This window comes from Rhinatrema bivittatum, chromosome 2, assembly GCF_901001135.1.
Source record: "Rhinatrema bivittatum chromosome 2, aRhiBiv1.1, whole genome shotgun sequence".
NCBI lineage: Eukaryota > Metazoa > Chordata > Amphibia > Gymnophiona > Rhinatrematidae > Rhinatrema > Rhinatrema bivittatum.
In genome coordinates, this window is record NC_042616.1 from 726,128,553 (window position 1) to 726,142,168 (window position 13,616).

A 13,616-nucleotide genomic window follows, 5' to 3' on the forward strand; every position below is an offset into this window, starting at 1 on the left:
TTAAGCCCGTAACAACGGGCTCGGTCTGTTTCCTTCCCACTCCCTCCCCCTCATTCTCCCTCCTCCTTCACTCTCTCCCCCCTCTCCCCCTCACCCTCCCTCCCCCTCTCTCTCACACCTCCCTCCCCCTCTCACCTCCCTCTCTCTCTCCTTCCCTCCCTCTCACCTCCCTCCCTCTCTCTCTCTCTCACCTTCTCCTCCCTCTCCTCAGTCACTCCCCCTCTCTCAATCCCCTCCCCTCTCTGATCATCCACAACCGGCAGATCTCGGGGGGGGGGGGGGGTGTCCCTCCCGCGCGCGCGGCGCCGCTACTTCTCCTCCCGTTCCTGCCGGCAGATAACGGGGGGGGGGGGGGGGGGCTGTCACTCCCGCGCGTGCACGCGGCGCCGCTGCTTCTCCTCCCGCTCCTGCTTCGCGGCCGCCGCCGCTCCTGCAGCCCCACCGCCATTTATTTTTTTTCGGGCACGCACGGCTCTGACCGACGTGCTCGCCCGCACATGCGCGGTAGAGCTGCTCTCTACTGCGCATTTGCGGGCCGTCGGTCAGAGCCCATTTATAAGGTAGATTCTGCTGTCCACAGGAAGCCAGTGCAAGGATGCAAGATATGGTTGTGCATCCTTGCACCGGTCAAAAGGCAGGCTGCCGAGTTCCGTTAGCTGTAGAGATTGGTTGGCGTTACTGGGAAGTCCTAAGTAAAGGCTGTTACAGTAATCAAGATTAGTCAAAACTAATGCCTGTAAGACAGTTCAAAAGTCTTGAGGGTCAAGTAAAGGTTTTAAATGTCTTAAAAGATGTAACTTATAGTAATTTTTTTACAACCCATTGAATGTGCTTCTTCATGGAGAGGTTTGAGTCAATTAATAAACCAAGGTTGGCCTCTGTTGGAAACAGGATGCTGGGCTTGATGGACCCTTGGTCTGACTCAGCATGGCAATTTCTTATGTTCTTACATGCTGTTTAATTGGGATAGCATGGTTCAGAGAATTGTAATGTCAAAAGTATGTCTGTGGGTAGATTCCTCATAGTTGTAAGAATGATAAGTTCAGTTTTATTAATATTTAGTAGTAATTTCTGCAAGATAATCAAAGTTTCATGGATTCCAAGTATAGCACAATACATTTGGAAGTGTAAGATCAGGAGTACTGAAATGGGATAAAGAACTGAATATCATCACCGTAAACTCTATAGTTTACGCTGCGACCTGCCAGTAATTTTTGGGGGTAGAGGTGACATATATATATATATATATATATATTGAATAAAGTAGTGGAGAGCACTGAACCTTGAGGTACACCAGATGGCACAGGATTCCAATAGGACGTGAACTTCCCAAGATGTATCTGGTAAGACTGACCAGTTAAGTAGGATGAAAATCAGTCCAAAACGGGGTCAGCAATACCCAATGACTGGAAGCAATGTAGAAGGATGACATAGTCTTTTGTATCAAATGCAGATGCTATGTCTAAGAGAATCATGACAAAATCAGTACCACTGTACATAGATTTTAAATGTGTATTTTGGGAGCTGATACTTCTTAATATGAGAGTGCTAATGCACGCTTAGCCAATGGAGATTCATTACATGCAAATTCAACACGTGCGCAATCACCGCGGATAGCTCTAAACCCGACCGGCTGTGCAGTCCCGAGGACAGCCACCGCTCACAAAATCCTCTCATGGATACACTGTTACATAGTAAGAAGACCTAACCTCAGAACCTGTTCAACAATTTCACAGTATAATGTCCAGTCGACTCTTTCTACAAAGCAATACCTCATTTTATCCTAACCTGCTTCTGTTATAAGGCACTATTTTAACACAAACAGCTGCTTTTGCAGTTTGTTCCATCTGGTGAACATAAAATACATTCATAATAATTTTGTAAAGTCAAACTGTTTGAAGCCCTGCATAAATAAACCACCCTACAATTGTGTGTGTGTTAAAAGTGCTATCATGCGATCTCAAAGGGACAACTTCTGCTGCCATTACGAGGAGCGGTCCCTTCTTCATTGCAAAACCCTAACTATGGGTCACAGGAAACACTTTCCTCAATTTGTAGCTAAAGATAGACCTAATGTAGAGGCTGATGTATTAAAATACATCACTTGCAAAAGTGGGATTCGCATGCAAAAAAAAATGCATGAAATGACCACAAATGTGTGGAAATGCCAAATTTTTGTGCACATGAAGCCCACTTTTGTGAAATGACTTCATAAAAGTCCCTTTCGTACTAGTAAACTTTCGCATGTAATCCACTAAATGTAAAAAAGTTTACTTAAATTCAACATTCATGAATTGCTGTGATGAAAAATCATGCAGCGCCACTCATTTAGGAGATAATTTTCAAAGGAGTTACACATGCAAATGTAACATGCTATTGTAGCAATTTTCAAAAGCCCTTTTAGGTGCAGGGATGGTTATTTTCAAACCAGCACCCGTGTGTTTGCATTCGTCGGCCCACGCCAAGGGACACAGTCATTTTTAACATAAGTGCGCATGTTATAAAATAGCCTATGCACATGTGCATGCAAATACTGCGTAAATCGGAGAATTTTAAAAGGGATGCACGCCAACGCTATTTCCAGTTTTACCACTTCATCCCAGTTTAGAGATAGGTCCTCCAAACCCCACTAATTTAATAACCTTCTCGCCCCTCAGTTAGCACCAACCCTTAAAACCCCACAGATCTGCCTAGTTTTCCTTTTTTTAAACTTACACGTCTTCCATAGCAGAAGTAAAGTTACATGCAGGGGGCCTTGCCGCATTCCAGATTGTGTATTTACACGTACATCTTAGATTCACACCCCGAAACACCATGTCCCACTCAGACCACGCCCACATTCCACCGCCTCTGAAAATTTTCAAGACGTGCGCCCTGCGGGACATATGCATGCATTTCAATGGCTTTTAAAATCCACTTGGTGTGCACGGGCCAGACGTCTTCACGTGTCCCCTAATCAATGCATGCGTCGGGCTTTTAAAATGAAATTACGCGCATAAAACCCATTCAAAATCCAATGGTATATATTGTAGCAGTTATTTAACCCATTTTTACAGGTAAAGTGCATTTACACATGTAAATCCTTTGGAAAATTACTCCCCTTAATGCTGAATTCTGCAAAAACAGGCATGGAAAAAAAAGACTTTGCAGGCCGCTTTTCATTAAAAAAAAAAAATGTACATCTGAATGAGGAATAGTTATTTTTTCTGCTGTCATGGGAGATGAGATCTGCACACAAATTTTCTATCCATTTTATTAGCATGGGTAGAAAACTTGCAAGCACTCTGGTTTAAAAAGAGGTCGTACAACCTTGTAACAGCCAGCTCCCCATCATCCCTGTGTGCCAATGGTCCATGGTGCAAGCATGGACCTCCCCTCCTCTCCCCATGCAGCCCCCTACATGCCTAAAAGATTAGCCCGTTAGCAAGACCCCTCCCACTTGTAAGCCCCAACCCTTTATTAAAAAAAAAAAAAAAAATCCCCCCAAAGCTCCTGAGTGGGTCGTTCCCCCCCCCCCCCATCAACCCCTTATCTCCCCCAAAGTTTATCCCTTTGTTGGATTCTTTTCATGGCAGAAGCGGTGCCCAATTGCCAGCCAAACAGAAGTGAAAGAGGATCGCTCCTACCCCCCTCCCGATGCAGCTAGGTAGCGAAACTCGTACTGACTGTGAGGGGACTTGCTATTTTTTGAATCTCTGTGATATACCTTCACTGTTCTATTCTGAATATAAGAATGGGATCAAAATACTTCTTGAATTTACTTCACACCTCACTCCTATTTATTGAATATTTAGCATCAACAAAGAGAAAACATGACATCAGCAAGGCACTAGTACTTTTATTACAACCAAACTACTCTACCTTTTCATTTGCTTCTGGCACAATGCTATTCCTAGAGCAAAAAAAAAATAAAAAATGCCCAAATTTACCCCACCCAAGAAATTCAAGTAAACAGCATAAGAGAGGAGGAACTTGCTTTATTTTTACATTATCACCTTTAATATCAATGCAAGTGCTTTACACTTACAAGTTCCACTCTTCTGGGGCGATTCGATTTCTGTCTGAGTGCAAGGGGTATATAACAGTGGACAGTGAGGTTTCTGCTAAGTTCCTGCCCCACAGGAATCTGGCTGTGTTTCTAAATCCCAGAGTCTGGTCCTTCCTTGATTTGCATTAATAAGTACAAGCCAGAATCCCAAAGTACTGAAGTGCCTGTTCAAATTACACCATGACTTTATTAACATCACAAAATACAAAGAAACCAAAGTAGAAATGGACAGACATGGATGTGCACTTTGATTAAGAATCCCTCCATTTCGGCAGCGTTACCTGGCCTCTTTGTACAATGTTCAGTACAGGACCATGTCAGCAAGGATGGCACAGTTATCCGGTAGGTGCAAAATCAAATAATGGTCCATAACATTTTCTCCCTTAAAGCAGAGGTGGACGTCGGCGAGCCAGCAACGTCCTTAGATGCTGGCACATCCGGTCTGTGCAAGGCAGCTCTCTGCAGCCGTACGGGGTCTCTCCCAGGCTCACAGCATGGAAGGCTGATGGTTTCTCCATGACACCCTTTACTACTTTAGCTCAGTTTCTTCTGTCCTAACAGCCAAGCATGTGCGATGTTTTCTCATATACCACAAAGGTAATGCAGCAGGCCGGAGTCACTTTCAGCACATTAGGGACCATTCCTTTATAAAATCCAAACAAACCTTCTTTCCTTTGGAGAATAAAAAAAAATAAATTATGATCAAATAATTAGTGACAAGGTAGCCATTTAAAACTTATAGTAAAATTATGCATGTTATAAAGGAGTTGGATAATGTGAATATTTACTTAAAAGTCCATTGAATAATGTTCATATATTAATCGGTTAATATTCACATTTTCCAAATTCTTCACTTTACCTGTAATAAATGTACACACATACAGATAAATATGTATAAACAGTATAGGTAAGCAAATTATAAATGGATGGACAGGGAGCTTTCCTATTGGCTGACACCACACATCATACATGTGATATGTGTGTTTTATCCTTACAACTGCTAAGTCAAGACTATGTGACACATCATAATATATTTTAATTTAAAATATCCATTGGTCAGCATTTTGTAATAAAATATCCATTACTGCCAGAAAAAAATCTCATCCACCAGTCATTTTAGTAGTTAAGGAAGGAAGGACTCATTTTTGTTTGGCCTTCTGGTCAGGCTTCGGATATCCCAATTCATATTTCAGTTTCAGAGTATTTTCATACTGCACCACACGGAGGTCCAAGATGAATAACTTTGGGAGTTACCTGTACAAATGCTTAGTTTCAAAAATTCCTCCTGCTCTTCATTTCAATTTTGCCTAGATAACTACCATCTGCATAAAATTTAGCTATATTAAAAAAAAAAAAAAAAAAAGGCAATGATGGATTGGAGCTTAACTTTCACCAGATAAAGTTATTCCAGTAAGTCTAATCATGCTGGAGTGCTGTCCTATAGTTAACCAAATAACTATGACTTTATTCGGGTATATTTAGCAGAATATGTAACCAGATATGTTCTGTTAATATCCAAGTAAAGGTATCCCGCAATACAGAACTCATTGTCTAAGTAGTGATCTCAGAAACTATTTAGTTATTTACACATATTTATTTTTTATTTAAAGCTTTTATATACCGCTTTTCCACAAGTGTTCATAGTGATTTACAAGATACTAAAACAAAAAATATATAACAATTCATTAAAACATAAAAGGAAAATATATAGGAAAATATCAACCCCATAACCTAAAAGCAAACAAACCCCAGCCCAGCCCCAAACTCCATCAAATCACCTCAATAAGCTGCCCTCCACATCTCACCTGTCACACAAGCAAATAATTTAGATCACTAAAAACCCAATGATCTCAGATGCTCTTGTGTAACGAATGGGCCCAGTACTACTGTCAGAATCATACCTACTGGGAAAGCACAGGTTACTGGTGCACTTGTCACTCTGAAGCATCAGTTTCCTGAAAGAGCTGCTCATTTCGGACCGGAGGTTAGTGCTCAATAAGTAGTTATTTATTTTATTTATTTAAATTCTTTTAATATACTGATACTCAAGACAAGGTCTTATCGTACCGGTTTACAATAAACTAGGGGGAACCAGTTAAAGAAAGCAAAAAGTTACATTATAACTAGTTCCAGCACATCGGGCTCAGACAGCCTCAGGAGCTGCAGGAATTTGAAGCAGGAGCAAGTCTGGAGCCAGGGAACCTTTTGATATTGGGTGATTTTAATTTTTACATTGGGTTGGGAGTAGATTAGCTGGCTGATAATTTTTTTTTAATGAGTATACAGGATCTTGGATTTTCCCAACTTATTGATTAACAAATACATAGTGTGCATGTCATATACTGGACCTGCTAATTGTGTCAGAGATTATGTCTAGATTGTAACAGCAATTGTCATGGTCATTGATGCTCTTGTGTACCTCATGCTAGATAATGCAGGTTGTTTTTAGCCATGCAAGGAAAATTCAAGCATCCTCTAAGAATCTGTCCAGACTTAATATGGATACCCTGGCTGATACATTTAATGATCCTGAAATAGAGGGTAAGGTAGATCCCCTGTTGGAATAAAGCATTGGAATACTATGCTAAGGGTGGTGGTTTTTTTTTTTTTAATTGGACACCCAAAAAAAGCTACTGGGTTAACCCCGTTAAGCAGTCTTCGCAGTTTGGGGGTCATTTGTGTGCCCTAAAGGCAGAAAATGCACTAGTTGCAGTGCAAATGGAAGCATCACAAAACAGCTCTGAATTTCTCACTGTGTTAGATCCAAGTGAGAATTTACAGGAGGTTTATTAGGAAGGGAAAAAAAGCAATAGACTTCCACCAAATTGGCCATAACAGATAACCATCCAGCTAAACAGTTCCAAGCAGGGAGAAATTTGGCAGTCAGTCAAGTTGTAGAGGTTTCGGCTGAGAGTGGGATCTTATCTTGTGATACATCTGCAGATTTGTTTGAGAGGAAATTCGTTGATATTAGGGTGAGATTGGGCCCAACAGGGAAGAGCCGACAAATGTGGATCTTGACAGACTTGGCAGTATGGCGGCTGACTTGGAATTAAGGTTGGCTGGAATGGGTCTACTAAAGGGGAGCATGGTAAATGTTCAGCACCACGACAAATCATAGGGGAGTATCTGTGGGGCTCATAATGTTGCCATATTGAATTTAAGAGATTAACTATACTGGATATTGGAAAGATCTTTTGGGGTATTACTCCTTCCACTTGTTGCCTTGACTCTATCCTTTCAGTCTTTTTGAAGGCTGTGGGCCAAAGTCTTTTCCCCTGGATAGTGTCAATGGTGAACTGCTCACTAGAATAAGGGAGACTATCTGGGGTGCTAAAGGAAGCTGGAGTCAGACCAATTTTGAAAAAGAAGGGCACAGACCCTACGGTTCCAGTGAATTATCACGTTTCTCATCTCCCCTTCGAGAGAGATGTGGATCAACAGTGGACCAATCTAAAAGGAGCAATCACCAAGGCAACTGCTCTATATGTTAGAAATGTAAAGAAAAGCAAAAGAAAATTGAAACCTATCTGGTTCTCAAAGGAGGTGGCTGACAAAATTAAAGCTAAAAGAATAGCATTCAAGAAACATAAAAGATCCCAAAGGGAGGAGCACAAAGAAGAATATTTGTATCAACTGAGGGAGACAAAGAAATTAAACAAGTTGGCAAAAAGTCAAGCAGAAGAGAGGATTGCCAAAGAGATAAAAAATGGTGACAAAACATTTTTCAGATACATCAGCGAAAAGAGAAAGGTCCAAAGTGGTATAGTGAAATTGAAAGGTGGGTAATGATCAATGCGTGGAGAGAGACTAAGAAATGGCAGAAATATTAAACAAATACTTCAGCTCTGTGTTCACTAAAGAAGACCCTGGAGAAGGACCATCTCTACACAACAAGAAACTGGAGGGAAGTGGAATGGATGAAAATCCTTTTACAGTTGAAAATGTGTGGGAAGAGCTAAAGAACCTGAAAGTGGACAAAGCCATGGGGCCTGATGGGATTCATCCAAGGATATTGAGGGAGCTCAGAGATGTTCTGGCAGCTCCGCTGTGTGACCTGTTCAATAGATCCCTAGAAACGGGAGTGGTGCCGAGTGATTGGAGAAGAGCGGTGGTGGTCCCGCTTCACAAGAGTGGGAACAGGGAGGAGGCTGGCAACTACAGACCGGTTAGCCTCACTTCGGTGGTGGGAAAAGTAATGGAGTCACTGCTGAAAGAGAGAATAGTGAACTATCTACAGTCCAGAGAATTGATGGACCAGAGGCAACATGGATTCACCAGGGGAAGATCCTGTCAGACAAATCTGATTAACTTTTTTGACTGGGTAACCAAGGAATTGGATCGAGGAAGAGCGCTTGATATCATATACTTGGATTTCAGCAAAGCTTTTGATACGGTTCCGCACAGGAGACTGGTGAATAAAACGAGAAGCTTAGGAGTGAGGGCCGAGGTGGTGACCTGGATTGCAAATTGGCTGACGGACAGAAGACAATGTGTGACGGTAAATGGAACCTTCTCTGAAGAGAGAGCGGTTTTAAGTGGTGTACCGCAAGGATCGGTGTTAGGACCGGTCCTGTTCAATATCTTTGTGAGCGACATTGCGGATGGGATAGAAGGTAAGGTTTGTCTTTTTGCAGATGACACGAAGATCAGCAACAGAGTGGACACGCCGGAAGGAGTGGAGAGAATGAGACGGGATCTAAGGAAACTGGAAGCGTGGTCGAAGATATGGCAGCTCAGATTCAATGCCAAGAAGTGCAAAGTCATGCATATGGGGAGTGGAAATCCGAATGAACTGTATTCGATGGGGGGGGGGGGAAAGCTGATGTGCACGGAGCAGGAGAGGGACCTTGGGGTGATAGTGTCTAATGATATGAAGTCTGCGAAACAATGCGACAAGGCGATAGCAAAAGCCAAAAGAATGCTGGGCTGCATAGAGAGAGGAATATCGAGTAAGAAAAGGGAAGTGATTATTCCCTTGTACAGGTCCTTGGTGAGGCCTCACCTGGAGTACTGTGTTCAGTTCTGGAGACCGTATCTACAAAAAGACAAAGACAAGATAGAAGCGGTACAGAGAAGGGCGACCAGGAAGGTGGAGGATCTTCATCGCATGACGTACGAGGAGAGATTGAAGAATCTAAATATGTACACCCTGGAGGAAAGGAGGAGCAGAGGTGATATGATACAGACTTTCAGATACTTGAAAGGTTTTAATGATCAAAAGACAACGACAAACCTGTTCCATAGGAAAAAAATCAGCAGAACCAGGGGTCACGATTTGAAGCTCCAGGGAGGAAGATTCAGAACCAATGTCAGGAAGTATTTCTTCACGGAGAGGGTGGTGGACGCCTGGAATGCCCTTCCGGAGGATGTGGTGAAGACCAGAACTGTGAAGGACTTCAAAGGGGCGTGGGATAAACACTGTGGATCCATAAAGTCAAGAGGCCGCCAATGAAGAGTGGGAGACTCGCCAGAATGATGGCTACTGCCTGGAGTCAATACCCTTATTAAATAAACATATACATGCTTACTGTGACTCCAACATCGCTCTAAGCTTCAACAGCAAGAGGAAATGTGGAAAAATGGATTTACACTCACAAAGAGGGGAGTAGCTGGCTTGTTACGGCGGTTACTACCCCAAACCAAATAAGCCTGATGCTTCACCTTCAATGCATATACAGCATAGTTCTCTGCTTCAACGGCAGGGGAGAAGAAAAAAGGGTTCGCACTCACAAAGCGGGGAGTAGCTGGCTTGTTACGGTGGTTACTACCCCAAACCAAATGTGTCTGATACTTCACTTTCGATGCATATCCAGCATGGCTCTCTGCTTCAACGGCATGGGAGAAGACTGATACTACATGCATTTCCAGCATAGCTCCCTGCTTCAACAGCAGGGGAGAAGAAAAACAACCAATAAGGACTGTATAACATAGTATGGGTAAAACAAATAAGCATGGGTGTAGCTTGCTTATTGCGGCGGTTACTACCCCTACTACCCCTAACTAATCAAGCTAGATATTTCAAGGGTGGGGGTGGAAGGGAAATAGAATCAAGAGCTAAGAGAAACAGATAAGTAAGAGAGAAAAAATGTGTGAAGCTTGCTGGGCAGACTGGATGGGCCGTTTGGTCTTCTTCTGCCGTCATTTCTATGTTTCTTAATAAAGTTAGAAAGAAAACTGTATAGCAACAATTAGCCTTTGTGGAGAGTGCAGGAATTCTTTCTTCCTGTCAGTCACAGTTGCAGGTTGATCATGGCACAGAAACAGTCTTATTGTCTCTGGTTGATGGTATGTGGAGATGGGCAGATTGGGCGGGGGGGGGGGGGGGGAAGAGGTTACAGACTCTTTATTGGTGCTATTGGACCTGTCTTCCAAGTTAGATACCATCAATCATGGCATCCTACTAGACCCATTGTGTGAGACTGAAGTAAATGATTAGTAAGTGGCTGGCTATCTTCATCTTTGACAGGAAGAGTCCATAATGTTCTGTGGAATAGATCATGGTCACTAAACTAAAGAACACTTTACTAAAGACGACTTCATGTTACTCCTCTTGTCTGTGCACTGCACTGGCTCTGGAAGGTGCAGAAAATGCAATTTAAGATTCTTGCCTTAATGTTCAAACGTTGACATCAGGCCAAACCTTATTTGGCACAGATGTTTTTATATTATTAAGAGTTATAGAAATTAAGATTTTCTCAGTAAGCCCTGCCTACAGTACCAGCATTCCCACTGGTGTGTAACATGAACAAGAAAATGTACATTTTCATGCTTTGCTTCAGTGTTGTGGAATGCTCTTCCATTAGATATCTGCTAAGAACTGAATTATCTAGCACTAAGAAGATGACGACCTGTCTCTTCCAGTGAGGTTTAGTCTAACTTGTGAGGAGGAGATAATTGTGGATGATAGGGGTTTAGTATGAATGGAAATTTTCACCTAGGTTTACTCTTTCTGGGAAAGGGAGGGGGGATTGGTTGACAGTAATAGGGAAAGGGGTGGGGGTAATGAGGTTGGGATCTTTATTGTTTTAAGTGTTCTACATGAGGGGATGGGGCTTATGGGGGTTAGCTTTTAGAATGAAAAATGTTTTTCTTTGTATGTCATGTGATTATATGCATTTCATATAAAGTTGTGATTGTGGCTTTTATTGTAATCACCTTTAGAATCCATGATATAAATAACTGGAAAACTGAAGTTTTGAGAGTGGGTTACACTGATAGTATAACCTTTGATCCAATTCTATCCTAAGGGTGGATGGAGCTATAATGAGAAATTACTACTTACCTGATAATTTCTTTTTCTTTAGGACAGTCAGATGAATCCAAAACAAGTGGTTATGCATCTCTACCAGCAGATGCAGACAGAGCAAACTGACATCACAGTATATATATATACCCCAGCAGTGACATTAGCCTGCTAGTATTGTCTTCAAAAGCATCTGTGGACAGACTAGCAAAAAACAATTAAAAACTTAACTATTTCAATACTCAGCCAACAGGCAACACTGAGCTCAGACAAGAGTGTAATACCACTAGTCTAGGGACTGAAGTAACACTTACCAGTAATCCTTATAACACGTAGGCACACAGGAGGATCAATCATTCGGCAGCCAAGGGAAGCTGGGTTTAAAAAAAGTTTGCATAGGTTCTTGGAGGAGAAGTCCATTCTCTGCTATTAATCAAGTTGACTTAGAAAATAGCCACTGCTATTACTAGCACAGTAACAAGGGATATACTTAGCTTTTGGGTACTTGCCAGGTACTTGTAGCCTGGATTGGCCACTATTGGAAACAAGATGCTGGGCTTGATGGACCCTTTGATCTGACCCAGTATGGCATGTTCTTATGAAGTTGGATTCATCTGACTGACCTAAAGAAAAGGAAATTATCAGGTAAGTAGTAATTTCTCATGTTTTAGTGTCCAGTCAGATGAATCCAGAACAAGTGGGATGTACCCAAGCTACTCCCGAATAGGGCAGGAGGCTGCCCATGGTCCAGTCAAAACTGCACATGCAAAGGCCGTATCTTCCTGGGCCTGAACGTCCAGACGATTATACCTGGAAAATGTGTGTAAGGAGGACCACGTCACAGCTCGGCAAATGTCAACGAGAGAAAACAATCTAACTTCTGCCCACGACACTGCTTGAGCCCTAGTGGAATGAGCCTTAATCTGGCTAGGTAACGGCTTCCCAGCATCCACATATGCAGTCGTGACAACCTCCTTAATCCAGCGAGCTATTGTAGCCCACGAGGCTCTCCCTGCCTAGAACGGCCGTGAAGGACAAACAGGCAATCCGACTTTACGCAAAGGCTCAGTAACCTCTAGATACCTGACAATATGACTCTTGACATCCAAGATTCATAACAGATGATACTCCTCCACATCTCTCTCTCTCTCTGTCCAGAGATGGACTGATTCAAGTGAAAACTCAGTGACCACCTTCGGTAAAAAGGAAGTAACAATACGCAGCTGTACCGCTCCTGGAGTCACCTGGAGAAATGGCTCCTGGCAAGACAAGGCCTGTAGTTTGGAACCCTACGTGCAGAACAATTGCCACAAGGAACAGCATTTTCAAGGTCAGTAACCGCATGGACAGAGTATGTAGCAGCATAACGTAGGGCCTAACAAAAAAATCCAAAACCAAATTAAGACTCCATAGGGGCATCGGAACCTGCAAAGGAGGATGAAGATGTTTTACTCCTTTCAGAAAACAGGCCATATCAAGATTAGCCAACAAAGATCCACCATTTACCGACCCCTGAAAGAGGCGAAAGCCGCTACTTGTACCTTTAAGGAATTGAGCGCCAAGCCTTTATTCAAGCCATCCTGCAAAAATTCCAAAATGAGCGGAATCTTGACCAAGGAAGGAAGAGTACTTCGATCCTCACACCAGGCCTAAACACTATCCAAACCTGCACATAGGCCAAGGAAGTGGAGAACTTTCTAGATTTTAGCAAGGTGGAAATCACTGCCACAGAGTATCCACATTTCTCTTCAGTTCAGACCTGGAATCTGCCCCAGGAACCCCGAGCATTTCCAAGGTCTGGGAGATCAGAGCTGGTAGTTCTCTAGGAAATAACCATATTACAGTTCTATATGGTTCTAATCCTGGAGGAATTTCACCATCCTCAAGAGACAGTCAGGATCGGTGTCATCACCCATGACATTTGGATCTCTATCAGGAGATCCCACTGCCGCACTAGGGGCACACCAGCGCTTAACAGAAGGTCCAGGCAAGGTTCTTACTTGCACCTCTGCTCTGGGATCATTGGACAGGGTTGAAGACTGAGTTTGAAGAAAAAATTGCAACCCCTGGATAAATTCTACCCATGAAAAAGTAGAAGTATCCAAACCAGGAGGCACCTAAGGCATACTCACTGAGCTACTGTCCCCTGCTGAGAAATCAGTTAGGGGAGTTCCAAATTCAGATGCCCCACCTGAGTAGTCTTTACCCAGACCAACATCTGACTGGGAAGAACCAGGTTTAGTGAAATCAGAGGAAGATAGTTCTCCCTGAGCCTCCAAACAGCGCTGGCACATGGTAGCAGGCACTCCTGGCTGAGATGTC

The 13,616-nt window shown here is 42.8% G+C and overlaps 1 protein-coding gene across 1 annotated transcript in view; it reads right to left on the reverse strand.

Annotated features, from left to right (window-relative positions):
• Positions 1-3,957: 3,957 nt before the first annotated feature.
• The window catches only part of SLC25A32 (solute carrier family 25 member 32), a 98,944-nt gene continuing 89,285 nt past the window's right edge, over positions 3,958-13,616 (reverse strand). Inside the window, exon 7 of the mRNA XM_029591857.1 lies at positions 3,958-4,720. Coding sequence (XP_029447717.1) covers positions 4,603-4,720 — 118 coding nt within the window. The 3' untranslated portion in view covers positions 3,958-4,602. The remainder of the gene's footprint in view (positions 4,721-13,616) is intronic.